General features: G+C 42.0%; 1 protein-coding gene across 2 annotated transcripts in view; it reads right to left on the bottom strand.

Annotated features, from left to right (window-relative positions):
• The window catches only part of CACNA2D3 (calcium voltage-gated channel auxiliary subunit alpha2delta 3), a 999345-nt gene that overhangs the window by 443437 nt on the left and 537167 nt on the right, over positions 1–18741 (bottom strand). For both annotated transcript variants that reach the window (XM_055135106.1, XM_055135105.1), the window contains exon 10: positions 16586–16675. In XM_055135106.1, the coding sequence (XP_054991081.1) occupies positions 16586–16675 (90 nt within the window). The remainder of the gene's footprint in view (positions 1–16585; positions 16676–18741) is intronic.

The raw sequence follows: 18741 nt of genomic DNA, 5'->3' as shown, positions 1-18741 counted from the left end.
AAATGTAGGCAGAATTCTCCAAGACATTGAAGCTAAAAGCATCTTTAAAGACAAAACAGCACTGACCATGCAAGTGGAAGCAAACATAAACAAATGGGACTACATCAGACTAAGAAGCTTCTGCACTTCAAAAGGGAAAGAATATTTACCCAATACCCATCTGATAAGGGATTAATATCCAGGATATACAAGATACTTGTAGAATGAAAAAAACCTCCAACCCCATCAAAAAATGGGGAGAAGAAATGAACAGAAGTTTCCTCAAAAAAGAAATACAAATAGCCAAAAGGCACATGAAAAAATGCTCCACATCGCTAGATATCAGGGACTTGCAAATCAAAACAACAATGAGATATCATCTCACACCACAGAGACTGGCACACATTCAAAAGAATAAAAGCAACCAGTGCTGGCGTGGATGTGGGGGAAAAGGGATGCTCCTTCACTGTTGGTGGGAATGCCGACTGGTCCAGCCTTTCTGGAAAACAATATGGACAGTTCTTCAAAAACTAGAAATTGAGCTTCCATATGACCCCGAAATACCACTTTTGGGAATATATCCCGAGGATGCAAAAGATCACAGTAGAAATGACATCTGTACCTATATGTTCATTGCAGCACTGTTCACAATAGCCAAAATATGGAAACAACCCGAGTGCCCTAAAACAGATGACTGGTTAAAGAAACTTTGGTACATCTACACAGTGGAATACTATGCAGCTGTTAGGAGAGATGAAGTCATGAAATTTGCTTATAAATGGATAAACATGGAGCGTATCATGCTAAGTGAAATGAGTCAGAAAGAGAGGGAGACATAGAGGGACTGCACTCATTTGTGGAGTGTAGGGTAGCATCACATGAGGCTGAGAACCAAGGACAGTAGATACAAGGGCCAGGGGGATTGCCCCATAGCTGGAAGACTGCTTCATGAGCAGAGGGGAGAAGGCAGATGGAATAGAGAAGAGACCACTAAGAAAATGATGGCTTGAGGAACCAGTTGAGATGGGAGATGCATGCCGAAAGTAGATAATGGACCAAACATGATGATCTCTCAGTGCCTGTGTTACAAGCTATAATGCCCAAAAGTAGAGAAAGAGTATGGGGAATATTGTCTGCCTTAGAGGCAGGGGGAGGGTGGGAAAGGGGGGGTATACCCAGGATACTGGTGGTGGAGAATGTGCACTGGTGGAGGGATGGGTGTTTGGTCATTGTGATATTGTAACTCAAACATGAAAGCTTGTTACTATCTCATGGTGATTCAATAAAATTTAATTTTTTTTTTAAAAAAAAGAACAGTGACTAAACAAATAATAATAACAGAAGAAGGAGGCAGACAGTCTGATGGAGGGTGTGGTTTTGAAACAATGTACGCATGAAATCTTACCAATAACAGTATTTCACGGTGCTTGAAATACTATTTTAATGACAAATAATCTTACTACTTTTTCAGGACCTTCCAGAAAGATCCATCACCTCTTTAACAACAACAACAACAACAAAAAATCAAAGAGAATTGTCATAACCTAAGACTGAACCCTGATCTCAAATTCTTCCCCCTTTTGGGTCCATCAATCCTAAACCTATAATATTGGGATTCTTATCTAACTCTAACGAATTCTCTTCTTCTTCTTCAGATATCTTCAGATATCCTGTAAAATATCTTCAGACAGATAGCATCATCTCAATAAATATTCTTTGTCCTTTCAACTCTAGATGCTGCAAAGATTCTATCATCACAGTTCTTTACTTCAATAGCAGAAAATTGCCTTGTTCCTGGTCTTTCAAAACAGGCTGTCTGGAGAGGTTTGAGGAATCTGTATCCAACACAGCATTCACTTAATTGAATAAAGACAGCAGGAGACCACTGAATATCAGTGATCTGGTGATCAACTCTTCAGATTGCAGAGGTTGCAGAAAGGAAGAAAATCAGGACACCATAGGGCTCTTGTTAATGCAACTCATTTGGAAACATTTTGAAAAAACTCTCCCAGGTGAAAGGGAGAGAAATGAAAATGGCCATAGACTAGAAAAGCAGACTAGAAGCAAGAGGTGCCTGGAGCTATTTATTTAAAAACATTACAACCCCTGTCCCACCGTGGAACCCTGGTATTCTCTGCAGCAATCTGCAGTTGGAGAATTTTAAAGAATGCAATTAAATTCAAATGCTTTGATGAGTAATATCATTTCTCTTCATATTTGTCGAGAACTTTTTTTTTGAATAGCGAGAGTGATGAAAGTGTTTTCCATAATAATAACAATGACAAGAGGCTGATGATGAACTACAATTAGCTCAGTGATTCATCAGTTAGCAGTGAAAATTTCAATGCATCCTGACATTTAGAGCATTTGGTTGTGATTAACAGTCTTTGAAATGTCACCGAATTTTATTTAATTGGCTAAGAAAAATTTTTAAAAGGTAATCACTGCAAAGATCGTATTCATCGCCAAAAAAGATAATTGCAGTTGTCACATGACAAGGTAGATGCTAACTACTGTAGCAAACTGGCTCTGTGTTCTTACAGAATCTAATGAATACAGCAGAGATCAATAGCTAAAAGGGTCTTAGAAGTTTACTTGAATGCTTCTTTCAAAGGCATTTGTACAACAACTGCAAGCCTTTAAGTCATCTGCACAAATACTGAAACTGAAATGCAGGTAATTGCAAAACAGAATTAACTCCATTTAGCTATAGTAACCTCTGAACCATTATAACTCCAGCCACAATCAAGATTTCAATTAAATTCTGTACGTGAGTGTGTATGTATAAGAGAGAGAGGAAAGAGGATGTTTATGTGTTTGAGAAACAGCTCTTTATTGCACATTAGCTTGCAAAGGCAGGCATAATGTACAGGAAGAGAATTATATCACTTAAAGGTCATATTGATGAAGTGGAAAATAGCTCAAGCTTCATTTTCATGGGAGATTAACCATCTCTGTTTTTTTCAAAGTGTTGCGCTATTTAAGAGCCCAATGGCAAAAGAACGAATGAAATATTTCTGTGGGAGAAATATGCACTCAAAAGAATTTGGTGCCAACTGTCAATCAATCTCAAGCAGGAAGAGTTGTAACTTTTTTTTTGTTCCTATTCTTTTTTCCTCTTTCCTTATTCATATTCAGTACATTGGGGTTTCTGATTGGCCAGACCTCATAGGAGTTTTACAGGACAATGCAGAACAGGTAGGTGTGTAAGAAGGTTTCCCTAGCTGAAAAATACCTCTCACCAGATTCAAGGTAAAATACCCAACATGAAGTGGTGATTTCTCTGGGTCCTAGAGGTGTTGGGGTTGTAAGTATACTCTCTTGAATATACAACTTATTATGCCTGCAGTCAATTTGATAAACCATAATTACTACAAGGTTCTAACCCTGAGTTTCTGATACACTATAAAGAATTCCTGGCTGTTCCCTGAGCCAGGCTAAGTCATATCTGGGGCACCTTAGAGTGGGTGTGTGTGCCCAGACAGAGCCCTGACAACCTAAAACCCCCAGAACCTAATCTCCACCATGCTAACAGCAGATCTCCACATCTCGGGACATGCCTCATCCATGAAAATGAATCTGATGAAAAACTCAGGTATGCAGGTTTTGTGAATGAAATGTCTAGGTTCTTACAGAGTCAGGAATGGGTGACCGCTCTCCATCTCCCTGTACTTCCTGGAGCTTGGCAGTCATGCCCATGATCTGCCTTATTAATGGCCATTATCCAGAGACTCACAAATAAATCTTGGAAGAGAGCAACAATCTGCAGAGATGCCTCTGGACCCCAAAGTCACCATCCAGTTAAAAACTTAGTCTAGCTGTATCATCCAACTTAAAATTTTAGAATTCCTGGAGCAACATCTCATATCTACACCACTGATATACCAGGAGTAGCACACCACATAGGATAGGGTGTAAAGTAGAAGGCAACCAATCTATATCAATATATATATATATGTATATATATATATATATACTAGCACACAAGGCTCAACCTTGGTAACAATATGTTAGTATTCTCTTATACAAGGACTTAATGGCTTCAGGGTGAGATACAACAATTTTTACACTATAAGGAAACTTTTGGGATCATTTGTAGTGAATTATTCATAACAAGCAAATAAATACAAAATAAATTCAAATATTCAATATGAAATCAATTATTTAGGGCTTGTTTGGGGGGCAAGCTTGGGTGGTGTGGGAAAATTTGAAATGGTGATAGGAAGGTGTAACAGTCATGGAATTGGTGTTGAAATACTGAATGCAATAAATTACTGTGAATAACTTTATAAAATAAAATGAAATTAAAAAAAAAGAGTTTCTGGATTAATAAATTTGGATTGACATGGCCACACTTTCAAAGGACTGTTTACTGCAGAACTTGTTAAGGTCTTTACTGTACCCATGTGCTTGTAAGTCTGTGAAAGGAGAACACTGCACCCCAGCATACAGTGGGAAGAATGGGTATGTGACTAAGAGCACAGTGGGTAAGGGAAAAGGATCAGGTGAGAAAAGGTATCAGGGCAAGAAACTGAAGAGGAGGATGGAGGAAGCAGATATTCCAGGAGACTTGGGAAAGTTGGACGAACAAAAAATATATATGGTGAGAATTGATTCTAGAGACCATAGGCAGCCAGTCTACCTGGTCACACAGGGGTACCTACCTAGTCAAGCAGGCTAAAAGCAAACCTGTCACTTTAACTCAGTTATGTAGAATTCCCAGCACCTTATGAAAGAAACTACCAGGGCAGGCGCACAGGTGCATAGGAACCCACTGCTGTTTCATGTTTTATTGTCACTCTAGAATCTTTTCTTTGTTTTAAAGCGAGGTACTAAAGAATTGAAGTAATTTTATAATTGCAGAGTGACTTTGCCAACCCCTCCTCCAGTGTTTCAAGATACCTCCATCATTACTTCAGTCCCTTTGCCTTCCTGCACCGCACCCTCACTTCCCCGTTCTTGAGATTTTGAGGCCAGTGCTGAGTCTGCTCCTATAGTCATTTGAAAGACAAGGGAAAGAAAACTGAGGCAGAGTAGCAGCCTAGATGGTTCCAGCTTCTCAGCCCAGTTTACAGGACTTCAGAGGCTGTGCATGGAACCACACCTCCCTGTCTTCACAACCACCTGACCTGGAGGGAAAGTGGAAGTTCATTGCAGTAAACTCAAGGATCCAGCTTGTTTTTGAAGAGCAAAATTGGGACTAGTCTCTCCAGTGTAGCATTTAGTAAGGGCCTGCTGAGAAATGGGGGAGCTTGGCACTTCCTACTGATGTAGGCAGGTAGATAGGGAAAGGCCCTTGGCAATGAAAATTGAGATTTAACAGAGTTTCTGGGAAGGAGACTCTTAAGACTTGCAGATTCAAGAAAACAAAAGACCTGGAGGAAACCATCAGCAGACCCTGAGGATAATGGACCCCTAACCAGGAGGTTTCCCAAAGAAGGCCATCACCACTCCCAACCTCCCTTGTAACCTTAGCAACGAACTTTTACCTGGAAAGAAGCCCCACTTGGGGGCAGGTTGACAAAAGACACCTTGAACAAAGGAAGTGCTCGCATATGCTACCTGAGCCCATGTGCTGCCTGTGCCCACAAGGCTGAGCACATGTGTCGCCCGCATCTCCCCTCTTGAGATGTGTACTTTCATGCTTTCATACTTTTGTGTGTAAAGCTCGGTTATGTGTAGGGGCTTCCTCCACCCTTGGAGAAGCCCGAGTTCTCTCTTGAGCGCGTTATTTTCACTTTTCTCTCTCCCACTTATCCCTTCTTCCTTCCCTCAGAAACCTCTAAATAAAATCTATTTACTTCACTGCTTGTCTACTCCTGAAATTCTTTTCCGCGAGCAAGACAAGAACCCAGTAACTCTGGGTCCCGGGTGGTAGAGGCGACTGGAGAGAAAGTGACCGTCTTTCTCTTCCCCACTCCACGTAAGTCACCCGTGGGGCCCACCGACATCACTACTAAGAAGGTGGCAGTCCAGATGCCACATTAGACTAAAAAGGGGCTTTCTGGCCCTTTACCTGTGGCTATTTCCTTCTGAGTCTTTCTTAGGCTGTTAATAGGAATGTCTGTCTGTAACACTGAGTCTTACATAAATGCCAAGGGTCAGTATTCAACAGCCCCTTAGATTCATAAGAGGGGAGGGCTTCCAGTTTACTGACACCTTCCCTTCTGGCTCTTCTTTTCTTTGCTGTCAAGGCACTGGTTCAGACTGAGATTCAAAGGGGCTTTGGAATGCCCAGAGAGATTAGAATGAAGAGTGGCGGAACCTAAACTTGAAGCCTAAAAGGCTAGTGTAGAAGAGTAGTAAAAAAAAAAAAAAAGGAGTAGAGAGTCAGAGTGAGACATAACTCAGGAGCATGTCCAACTTGGGCCATGCTTCATGAACGCTGCTTACCTGCCCGAGCCTCTATTGCTCACCTGCAGACTGACAACAGCTATGCCTGACACCCAGTGCCAGTGTCCCCTCAAGCTGAAGAGGAGGGCAAGTTAAGAGTCAAGAACTGAAGGGCAGGTTAAGGGTTAACCGCTGAAGTTGCCCTTTGTAACTACTTGACTGCTTTGAAAGATGTCTTCAGGACCTACCCCTGGGCAGGACTCTGTCACCAAATGGGCCAACAAACTGCCCTGAGGAACTGTAAACAAACATTTGCTCAGAATGGTCAACAAATGTTGAAATTAGCATATTAAGTGAAATAGGTGTGGTTTTCCCTTTTGTATGGTTTTCCTATGGTTTCCTATAGTTTTCCTATTGATCCAATACCTGTGATTTTCTTTGATATGTATGATTCTCCTTTGATTCAATACATGTAATTTTCCCCCAATATGTGTGATCCCCTTTGATATATAGATGTGATTCCCTTTGATATGTGAGATTTTCATTTGTCAACAAATGTTTAGATATGCAAATTAAGTGACCTATGTGATTCCCTTTGATATGTGAGATTTTCATTTCTCCCCCAAAAGGGTATAAATACAGCCTGCTTTTTGGAGGTCGGGCCTTCAGTTATGCCACGCTATTGAGGCACAATTGAAGGTCCCAATATAGCTATATTGGCTTAAATAAACCCCATGCATTTGCAGAAAGAGTTGTCTTGGTTTTGTTCTTTTGTCTCTCCGAGCCTCCCCCGGGCAGAGATCTGCCGCCCCTAACATTTGGAGGTTCCACCGAGATCTGACTCTGCCTGAGGGACGCCGGACAGTCCCGAGCTTCTCTTTGGGGTAAGTACTGGCGCCAATTTTTTCGGTACCGACTTTATGTGCACAATTATTCTGTATCTGTGTATCTGTGGTATACCGGTCCTGGGATCTGAAGTAGCTTTGTGTCTGACAGACGTGTCCGGTTGACATTAGCTACAGCCCTGGGGGACGCCCCAGGATGATAAAGGGAGACCCAGGGACGCCTGGCTTGCCTCCATCTGGTAGGTCCAGAGGATCTACGTCTGGTCTATCCCAGGACATCGGCCGCTTTAAATCTGAACATCGGCCGCTTTACTATTTGTCCCTCCTTCTGGCATTTGGGTTTGTTCTATCACCTTCGGACTCCTTCTCCACAGAGATCTCCTGAGGATGGGACAGTCCACCTCCACCCGGCTGTCTCTGACTCTCTCTCTCACTGGTCTGAAGTCTGCTCAATGGCCAGAATCTCTCTCTCTCTCTCATAGTTAACTCTTTGTTCTGCTGAATGGCCTTCCTTTAAGGTTAACTGTCCCCCTGAGGGATCTTTTCACCTCCCCCTTATTTTGCAGGTGAAAGGAGTCATTTAAACCTTTCTTACCCCCTCTGGCATATTGACTCCCATACCTGCTTCTTGCTTCTATCTCAATTCTGAGATTGACCGCTCCACAAGCTTCCGGCAACCTCTATATTCTCAGCTAAAACTCCCCTTTCTCTGCCTCTGCACCATCTGTTTCTCTCTCCTTCTGAAGTCCCCTAAGGGATAAGCGCTTGCGTACTGTTTTGTTTTAGGCTTGATCGCAGGAATCTTCCTGTAAGTCGAGATGGGACAAAACACATCAACTCCCCTGTCCCTAACCCTAGCACATTGGTCTGAGGTTCGGGCTAGGGCTCATCTCTCTCTCCCTATAAAAGAAGGCAGTCTATCCCTATGGTTGATAAGAAGAGACTAGCTCTCTGCCTCAGAAGTAGTCTTGACCTTAAAAGGGTAACATCTGACAACCTCAGGTTTCAGCAACTTTGTCATAATTTGTTGTTTTGCCATTGTATATCATCAAAAGCGCTTTCTTGACCCGTTTTTAACAAGCAGGAAACTGGCTGATCAGACAGAGAAACGGGGAGCAATGTTCCCAATCGGCCGACAGGGCTCAATTTGCCCTGGGGACTGCTCTTTCCTTTCTCTGTCTATCAGTTTTTCTCCCTGCCGTTTTTGAAGGGTCAGATCGATCGATCAACTGCAAATGTGTGCACGTGTAGTGGTGTTTTTTAGTCAGTTCATTGTCTGACTGTCTGTCTGTCTGTCTGTCTGTCTGTGGAACACTCGAGTGTTAGAGCTAGTTTGAAGTCATTAATTCTTAGAACTGAGCAAACAAAATCAAGGAAGTCAGAGTGATATGTAGTCCAGCAATTTAAAAGATTTAGGTATCTTTGGAACTTGTTAGATCAGGTTTGAACAAAGATTTCTAATCAGAATGTGGTAACCACGAAGGGATTGAAATTCTCAATCTAGATTTCTTATTGGAAGAACATTAATGTTTATTAACAGTTGTAACTCTTCTGAAATTCGTAGTCTGTACTATCTAGGAAGAACTGAGGAAGTAGCTCCTAAAACTAGCCTAAAACTAAAGTGAAATAACAATTCAGAGGATGCAAGGCTTTATCTTACAAGCCTCAGCTAATTTTAATGAGGAATTTAGCTGTTTTTAAAGCAACAGAGGTATAGAAACCACCAAAATAGACAAAGTTTTCTTATGTTTCTATAAACATTGATGGTCTGAGTGTTTTTCTGTGCTAATATCAAAGGTTGGTTTAAAAAAAAAAGGGGGGGTGGAGGCTCTCTCTCTGTATTTGAAAGCATGTCTGTATGGTGGACTTGTTTAAAGTTAGAAAGCTCATGATTTGAACTAACTAAGGTACGAGAACTATTGAACTTAAGTCAAAGAAGGTTTTACTGTGTTTCACAAAAATTGATGGTCCAGAGGTCTTATGCTAGAATACCAATGTATATTTGTATCTGCACTGGATTAGAATTATTTGACCTAGAGAATCTTGTGAGTTGAAATAACTGATATATGAAAACAGGCTCAAAGAGTAATGCTTCGGTTTAAAATATTATTTTCTAGAGTTGCAATATTGGTTGAAAAACTTATCGTACCTGTGTTTTATTAGATCTCTGAGATTTCGGTAACAAAACTTTTTAAAGCTACTTAGCTCAGGGTAATGAAGGGTTAATCTTAGATGTCAGTTTGAGAGATTTTTTTTTTAAGATTTTCCCTGGGTCTACCCATCCCCCTGCTTTTCCAGCTCAGCAGGCTCTGCCTCAGTCAGACTGGATATGCAGACCCTCCCTCAACAATGAATTCTAATTACAGGTTTGCCCAGCAAATAAGACTTGCTAATTGGGTTTCTTAACTCTTCCAGGTATCTGGTTCTTGCAACTTTGTGAATGAGAAAGAGTCTGGGAAAACAATTGATTCTTATATTTGCATTAAAATCTGACAAACACACAAAAATAGTGTGAAACCCCTTGTAGGAGGAAAAGTCTATGCTTATATTTTAACAGATAACACCTACTAATGTACTCTGGGTCCTGCTATGGCTTGGCTTCATCTGGAGTAAACTTCATTTTCCTGATAAAGACCCCAAACCACCTCAAACAGATCTCAGCTGGAAGTCACAAGGAAATCTGAGGAAGAAAGGACAGGCCGAATTGGCCTGAGGACTTAGTCTGGGTTTTACGGTACCAACCTTATCCTGAACCTAGAGAACTTTGTATGCAAGTGTGAGATCCTTAATGTTTTATGGTAATCTATGAGTGTTTTAATCTTTATATTTGTGTTTTCCTAGAAATCAGAATTCTAGGATGTCTCCTGGTTAATTTCTAATGTGAACTGAACCTTTGCCCAATGAATATGTTTTAAGAACTTTAGGTGTGAGCATCTTTAAAGTTTTTTTTTTGAATATCTATAGAATTGACCTAATGCTTTTGAAATAGCACTGCAAGTAATTTTGTCATGTTAAATGACATTGGTAACTAGTGTCCAAATTTGGGAGATTAGGTTGTACTAAGTTCAGTAAAATGAATACCTATAGAATTAACCTAATGCTTTTGAAATGGTACTGCAGAGTAGTTTTGTCATGTTAAATGAAATGATTGGTAACTATTGTCTAAATTGGGAGATTATGTTGTACTAAGTTCAGTAAAATAAAAGTTTAAACTTATGGGATGACTATAAGCAATATAGATGTATGTCTTAAGTCAGAAAGATAATGGATGCAGATATCATCAGTTGAAAAAAGGCAAGGAATCCTGTTAAAGTGAAGTTGATTTTGAAATGAGTTGAAGGAAAGTTACAGGACAGAATGAATATAGAGGAATGTGTAGAAGGTTTGAAGTTGTGTTTGAAGGAAAGAAATTGATCACTGTTTTAAGAAACTCTTTAAATCTCATGCGGAATTGTTCTAGTACTCCCAGTACAGTGCTTTTATTAATGGGAAGTCAAGGTTCTCAACATAGAATTGAATGGGTTAAATACGATGTTAAATTGTACACTTTTCCTCTACAGATTTTAGCTCCTTTGACTAGGACCCACAACAAATGGGTGTGTTGCATCTCACTGTGAGTAAAGTAAAACGTTTGCTTTTCTCTTCTTTTGTACCTTCAGTATGTTTTTGATGTTTCATGGCACTGTGTTGGTTTGCATAAATCCAGATAAAAGTCTTTCCTCTCTGTAATAGGGTCCACCCCTCATGCAGACAGGAAAATCAGTTATGGGACCCCAAAACCCTCTTCCAGGGAAACAGCAAGGGATTGGTCTAAATGACAGGAGCATGTATTTAACAGGTACTGTTTCAAGTACCCTACAAACCTCAGGGAGACCCAAGAGGCAGGCCGGCTCAAGGAAAGAATGGAAATCATCACTGCTATGGAGAATGAGGAATCCGGAAATCTATGTGACTGACATGGCCCGGCCTACTCTCAGCATCAAGAAAAACCCTGGAAACTAGGATCTCTCCCAGCCCTGAAGAAGGGAGGGGAGGGACTCCTTTCTGCCAGGATGCCTCTATGGCAAATGAGGCTCAAGGTCACCTCCAGTTCAACCTGAAGACCTGAAGCCATCCAGTTCATCGTGGGACATTTATGGCCAGGCCTGGGTAACTCTGACGTGCTACATAAGATTAATGCCGTTATTGGTATGCCTCCTGTCTTTAGCCAACCCCCAGGACTTCTCAGTAAATAATGGGGTACCCCAAATGGAGAGTTCTCCAATCTTGCTGTGTTTATGCAAAAGAACAAGTCAGATTTGTTAAGCCGTCAGGCAAATTTTAAAATGAAGGTGAAGAGAAAACCATGTTTCTGTAACTTGCTTTTTAAAGAATTAGATTCAAATTCTATAGAGTGATCTAGTAAATGTATTCTAATCTTGATCTATAAGGTATCCCTTTTGAGTAATTCAGGTACAATATGTTTTGCTGACTGTAAAGTAAGCAGTCTAGTCTGTGAGACTCAATGTTGAAGATGCTGTCACTAGTCTGACCAGGGTATTGGAAGCCAGAGCTTTAGTGGGGGAACCTCAGCTCAAAGTGCAGAATTAATTACTTTCCCCCCAACCTGTCAATTGGCTACAGTGCCAAGAGTGGACATCTAAGTATTCACTCTTAGTTCTATGAACACAGTCATTTGGAGAGAACTAGAATTTTAACAGCTCTTAATTCTCGTTCCATCATGGGATTAATACCCCATCCAGAGAATACTCATCTAAAATACTCTGCAAAAGAGGGACAATAGGCATTGGAACAATGTTTTCAAAAGGAAATTGATAGATAAAGGGTTACACTAAGCTTCCAACACTAGTGAAAGCCATCTTTCATGGAAAGGAACTCAGAACTGTGCTTTCTGTTTCATTAATGAATCGTGGGCTGTGGAGAGCCGCCACGGGCCATGGGACCATGCTTCGTGGACACCTGTTTCTTGTTAATTACACCGTGCTTCGTAGATAACACCTGATAAGGAATCAGGATGTCTTGTCACGCTATGAGCTGTAACTAGCTGCAGACACTTGGGCGTAAGCAGGCAGCGAGGGGTAGATAAGGAGGGAAGCTGCCTAGCTAGGTATGGTTTTCTTATTCGTCCCTCGGTCCTCTTTCCAGAGAAGGTCTCTGAATAAATCACTGCAAGAAGAATCTCCGGGTTGCGTGATTTCTTACAGTGGGCCTCCTTTCCTAACACTTGTAACTTCAAGGAACTTATCAAGGAGAGGATTGGCAGCTTGACATGCAAATGATCAAACACTTATATTCAAGGTATCTACTGGCTCCAACTGATAGTTTCAGTGAATGGATAGCTTTTCCTATCTGAGAAGTAGCTTGGTGCTTCTATGTTACTAGAAAAATCTGAACATAAGTCATTTTCTATCAACCATGGGTAAAGCAGTTATTCCTTTCCATTGCTTTTATGATAGAAATGGGTATGGCATTATGTTGCTTTGGTTTCTGTTGCTTTAACTCTTATGTTTTCTAAGATAGCAAACTATATTGTTGTTACTATGTCAGAAAAGGACCTTCCACATCTCCAGGGTCTAAATGCCATCCCTCAGTCTAATTGATCTGATCTTTTCTTTCAGATAACTTGAGGAACCCAACAAATTCATTGCCTGGGGCCCACTAAATTAAGGTAGCATGAGATTTCACCCCTTGTGCAGGCAGGGCCAGCGCCCCTCTTCAGCATGAAGCAGCTCCAGAAGACGGAACTTCGACCACTTTCCCTTTAAGGATTAAAGGTGGTGGAATCTCTAGGGGAATATAAAGTAGGTAGCTAGATTAAGGAAGCCCCTACGGCCTTGAAAATCCCAACTGCCCTGTTGTGAGTGTGAACCCCATTAATGGAGGAACTCTGTTCTCTTTTAAAAAAAAAAAAAAATTGGGGGGGGAGGTCAACTGCCACTGTTCCAACTTAGCCTTGAAAAGGGAAGTGTAGGCCAGAATATGATCTCTCTCTCTTTTCCAGTTATTACTAGTCTTTACAGGTATCAAGGCCAAGCTCCATGGGGGCTGGGAGTACACTGCCAGAGTGAACTCCTCATCCGTATGCATTGAGACATCTGGTTTCAATCAGGTGATAAAAACTGCCACCAGAGAACCCCATTGGAGAGGTCTGTGATCCTGAACACACCAACTGCTTTGAAGGAGGATGGAATCAAAAAGCTGCCTCCCCTCTTGGAACCAGAATGACATCGACTAGTGGCATGTCCAGACAACAAGAGACTACTAGTGGCATGTCCAGACAACGGGAGACACCCCCTTCACAATCTCTAAGATTAGAGATATTCACAAGGAGAAGTGGGGATTGAAGAGGAGGGCAAGTTAAGAGTCAAGAACTGAAGGGCAGGTTAAGGGTTAACCGCTGAAGTTGCCCTTTGTAACTACTTGACTGCTTTGAAAGATGTCTTCAGGACCTACCCCTGGGCAGGACTCTGTCACCAAATGGGCCAACAAACTGCCCTGAGGAACTGTAAACAAACATTTGCTCAGAATGGTCAACAAATGTTGAAATTAGCATATTAAGTGAAATAGGTGTGGTTTTCCCTTTTGTATGGTTTTCCTATGGTTTCCTATAGTTTTCCTATTGATCCAATACCTGTGATTTTCTTTGATATGTATGATTCTCCTTTGATTCAATACATGTAATTTTCCCCCAATATGTGTGATCCCCTTTGATATATAGATGTGATTCCCTTTGATATGTGAGATTTTCATTTGTCAACAAATGTTTAGATATGCAAATTAAGTGACCTATGTGATTCCCTTTGATATGTGAGATTTTCATTTCTCCCCCAAAAGGGTATAAATACAGCCTGCTTTTTGGAGGTCGGGCCTTCAGTTATGCCACGCTATTGAGGCACAATTGAAGGTCCCAATATAGCTATATTGGCTTAAATAAACCCCATGCATTTGCAGAAAGAGTTGTCTTGGTTTTGTTCTTTTGTCTCTCCGAGCCTCCCCCGGGCAGAGATCTGCCGCCCCTAACAAAGCCTCTACCGGTTTCTCTCAGCTCTTTTCTGGCCTCAGCTTCCTGCCCTGGACTGCCTCCTCCATACTTCATCCCCCTATGCCCCCACTGCCTGTTTTTTGTTCCCAGTAGATCACAGTTCCCAAGCTCTCTACTCATTCAGACAAACTCCACTCAAATGATTATAGTGGGAGGTGTGAGGGGCAAAACTAAGTATTTCTAAGCCATCCCCCACTTCTCCTCTGTTTTGGGGTTTGGACTTCCCATGGCAATGGTTGCCATTCATGATGTGGGCTTCTTTTTTTTTTTCATTTTGGGTCACACTCAACAATGCTCAGGGCTCAGGGGTTCGTCCTGGCTCTGCACTCACAAATTACTCCTGGCGGTGCTTTGGGGACCATATGGTATGCTGGGGATCGAACCTAGGTTGGCTGTGTGCAAGGAAAATGCCCTACCCGCTGTACTATCACGCCAGCCCCATCATGATGTTGGCTTCTACAGGACAGACCTTCCCTCCTGCTCCCAGTTTTTCCTGAAAAATAGTCCCCTCCATGTGTTTTTTTCTCATAGGGGAGGCGCTGAGGGCACTCCTCATTCCTGTAGGACAGCTTGCTCTTGAGAGGTCCTGCCTGCTATTGGCATCAATCTCTTGAGTTGTTTCATTTCCTGTTTGCTTTCTCAGCTCTTCATCATCTGTGCAACCCTTACCCTGAACTAAATGCCCATTGCACTTGGAATACCTAGACCATGTTCCATTTTTTCCCTTCTTGACATCTTGATCATTGCTGTTTTTCCACACAGTAAATACAAAATTGTGTCAAAACCCACTTGGGTCATTTTATTCTGCTTAGACACTATCATAATTTTCCATCTCACAAAAACTACAATACAGAGGTCTCCTGTGAGTTAATACAGACATAATTGCCCTAGCACAAACTCCTAATATCCTCATGATCTCACATCCTTTCTCTTTCTTCTCTTTCTCTTCTCTACTTTCCTCTTGCTACACCTTATCTGATCCCCTGGCTATATTACAAATGTGCCAGACATCTGCCTTGGGGCTTCTACATTTGCCTGAAGATGGCTTCTTCCTTAAGCTATCTACATAGTAGCTCCCTCATTTCTTCAGATCTCTACCCCAACACTATCAAATCAGAGAGCTCGTCCCTGACCTCACTGCATAAAGCAGCACTTCCCGGTCTGCCAAAACTCTTTCCCACCCTGGAATAACCTTGCTTCCTTCTCCATAGGAGACTACCTCTGTCTCTCCCCAGATAGATGTGAAGCTGATGAGCTGCTTCTGGAAAAGGCAATATAGCCAATACCTTAGCTTTCACAGGCCACGGGGTCTCTAGCACAGCTCATTCCCACTATAATTATAAACAAAAGCAGCAACAGACAAAATGTAATGAGAGGGCTTGCATTTCCATCCAACATTAGTTACAAAAACAGGAAGAAGGCTGTATTGCACTTCTAGGAGACTGTTTGCTGCTTTTTCCCTTGATCGAATAAAGCTCAACCTTTTTCCTATACTCTTTACCATTATATTTTGAGTGACTGAGGTTAAAAACATATAAGACAGAGAATGGCTGCATAAATAAACCTACAGACTGGCATTAATAAAGATAGTCATTATTTTTCCTGCTAGCTCCCTTCAAACTATCAAGAGTACAAAAGCTGCCAGCTGAATATGATGTCTAGAAACACAATTGGATTCAAGGGGTGGGCATCAGCTGCTCAGGATTCCCCAACATCTATAACAGGATGGGAACTAGGGCTATTTGAAAAGGGGCTTCTTTGCTTTGTAGCTTGCATTGTTTTCTATAAATAAAGTGTAGAATACCAGGAGGAACAATTTCCTTTCCTGCACTGTTCCTTGGGAGACTTGAATACACTTGCTGCAAATGGCACCTCTTTAAAGGTCTGGGAGAGAGAAAAGGTGGAGGAAGACAGCTCTCTAAACACAGGACAGGGAAGCCTTTCTTCATTAGGACACAAAAGGGAGGGGAGTGAGCGATATGGGTGGTATGAACTGGGAGTACTGGATGAAAAACCTGACATGCCTCAGGGGAAGGCAACAGCTTGAGGCGGTGAGTTCCAACAGTCTGACAAGGAGGGTCTGAGCCAAGGAGTGTGGTGGGCCAGTCTCCAAACTGAACATCGACAACCACACCCAGCAGGGTTTGGCTTGGCCTCCCAGACTGGTCTTGGTTTCCCAAGAACTCAAGTAGCCAACCTCTTCCTTCCATCTTGTGTCTGCTGCGGGGGGGGGGGGGGGGGGGCGGGGGGGCGCGGGGGGATAGGGGGAGGGACGGGCTAAAGGGTACTACTGGTCCTACTGGTACACAACTACAAAACAAAACCACACAAAACACACAACAATGTTCTCCTGGAAGTGAGAAAGAGAAAGCAAATCGAAGCTTACGTCGCTAAGGATATTGAAGGCCTCATTCAGGGCAATATCCAGCATTCCGATGCCTTGAGCAAAAAGCTTGTCCAGATGCTCCCTGAAGTGCTGAAACAACAAAGCAGAAAATCCATTAGCATCCGTTCTGTTATCTGAGACTCCAACCTTGAGTGAACAGGCTCAGGCTCAGGCCAGATCAATAATCCTCAGACCCAAGCAGTCACAATTTGTTTTCCTCCTTCCAAATTCAAAACATAAGAACTTCTCAATGCAAAATTTACCTTCCCTATCCTTTTTTTGTTTTAAAAGTTTGTCTATATCTTTAAGGAAAAAAAAAATTTCAACACTGGTCAGAACTTCCTTAGTCTAAAATTCCTGGTTTCCCCTTTATTCATCACATCCCATGACTCTCTGTCCTCTCTCTTCCCTTGTTCTCCTTCAGAACTCTGTGTATGTTCATATGCTTTTGGTACATGCTCAACCACTCTCTGGAGCCCCTGCCATGCACTTTTCCATCAGCTATGGGAACTCAGTTTGGTCCTCACCTTGTTCCTATCACAGAAGTCTTTCCAGACTTCAGTCTCTGAGTCAGGCTAAAGATGCTTCCCAGTGACTCCTTGCTGTCAGCTCTGGGCTCAGATGCACAGAGATCATAGGCATGCAAGGATCTGATATGATTCTTTCACATGAGATCTGACATTCCTATGACAGGGCATGCAGATCTGAAAGCCCTTTTCGCCTCCTACTTCCATTATGGCTGACCCTCAGAAGGTGCCCAATAGCCATCTCCAAGGAGTGAAGAGAAATACTTAATCAACACACAAGAAATGTAATTATAGCAATGGAGATACTGACTAGAAACCAGGAGCCTTTCAAGAAACATGCAAAATGGGAAGGAGACTTAGTAATAGACTTGAGATTGGCTATGTTGGTTCCACGAAGTCCAGTATTGGAAAGTGAAGAAGAGTTAAATAGAAAGAAAGAAAAGTAACTGTGGACCCCCACCTCCACCCCACTGTATTTCTGCTTTCTATCAAAAGGGTCAGAGTGGGTCCAGGCACATGCCTAGGGACACAGGAATATGGGGGAATATGAGGGAAATGTACAGCTCCAAAGCCCACATCCATAGAAGTACAGCTATTCTGCCCTTATTTTCTAATTGACTCATTGCCATCTAGATAAATTAATTATTTATCCTTACCCTGTTATTTCAAGGAAAGCTGTCTGGAGTGAGTGGGGAGAGGAATGCATGACCCTCGCAGTCACATGGCCAGAAATCAACTCAGTGGTTCTCTCCCTGTACAAGGCCCAAGACCCAGCAGACTGTTGGCATGGCATGTCCCAGGTGAAGAAAATTCAGGCAGGTAAGTGCATCTTAGGAGCCAGAATCAGAACAGATTCATCTGATTCAAACTGGACTTATTTGGGTGAATAAGCCACTAAGAGGACTTTGACTCTAGAAGCATCATCCCTCAAAGGTCCCATGCACTCTGCAGGACACACAGAGTGATGACGTGCCCATTTCACTGCTGTCAGAGAAGCTGGGAGTCACAGATATCTGGCTGACATCGCTGGGGCCAGAGCCTTCCTTGACAAATTCCTTCTTTTCACCTTTTCCCATTTATTTCCCATTTATGTTTAATTGTGCTGTCACAGGGTTTACATCGGAGTGTGTTGCTGGTTGTTGTTGTTGTTGTTGTTTTTAATAACAAAGCAATCCTGTTGGGTTTCCTTTTATTCTATGGCCAGCTGCATGTCCTCTGCAGAACAAGGCCTTCAAGCAATGGTGCTTCTGTTGGACATTCAGAGTAAAATGCAACATCATGTTGTAAAATTCTTTTATTTTATGCCACTTCTTTTATTTTAATTTAACATATTAAACATTTATTTTTAATATTTTTGCAGGGGTTGGGGGAGTGGGTCACACCCTGCAATGCTCATGGGGTTACTCCTTTTTCTGTACTCAGAAGTTATTCCTGGTGGTGCTCAGGGGACCATATGAGATACTGGGGATTGAATCCAGATCCGCTGCATGTAAAAGCAAATGCCCTACCTGTTATACTATCACTCTGGCCCTCTTCTACTTCTTTATAACATGGTCAGTTGCAATTCTGTTGCTTCTTGGTACAAATCTGGTCCACATATTAGATGGAAACATATTTCATCAGGGTAAG

This window comes from Sorex araneus, chromosome 4, assembly GCF_027595985.1.
Source record: "Sorex araneus isolate mSorAra2 chromosome 4, mSorAra2.pri, whole genome shotgun sequence".
Classification (NCBI taxonomy): Eukaryota; Metazoa; Chordata; class Mammalia; order Eulipotyphla; family Soricidae; genus Sorex; species Sorex araneus.
This window is presented reverse-complemented; position numbering and strand designations above follow the sequence as displayed.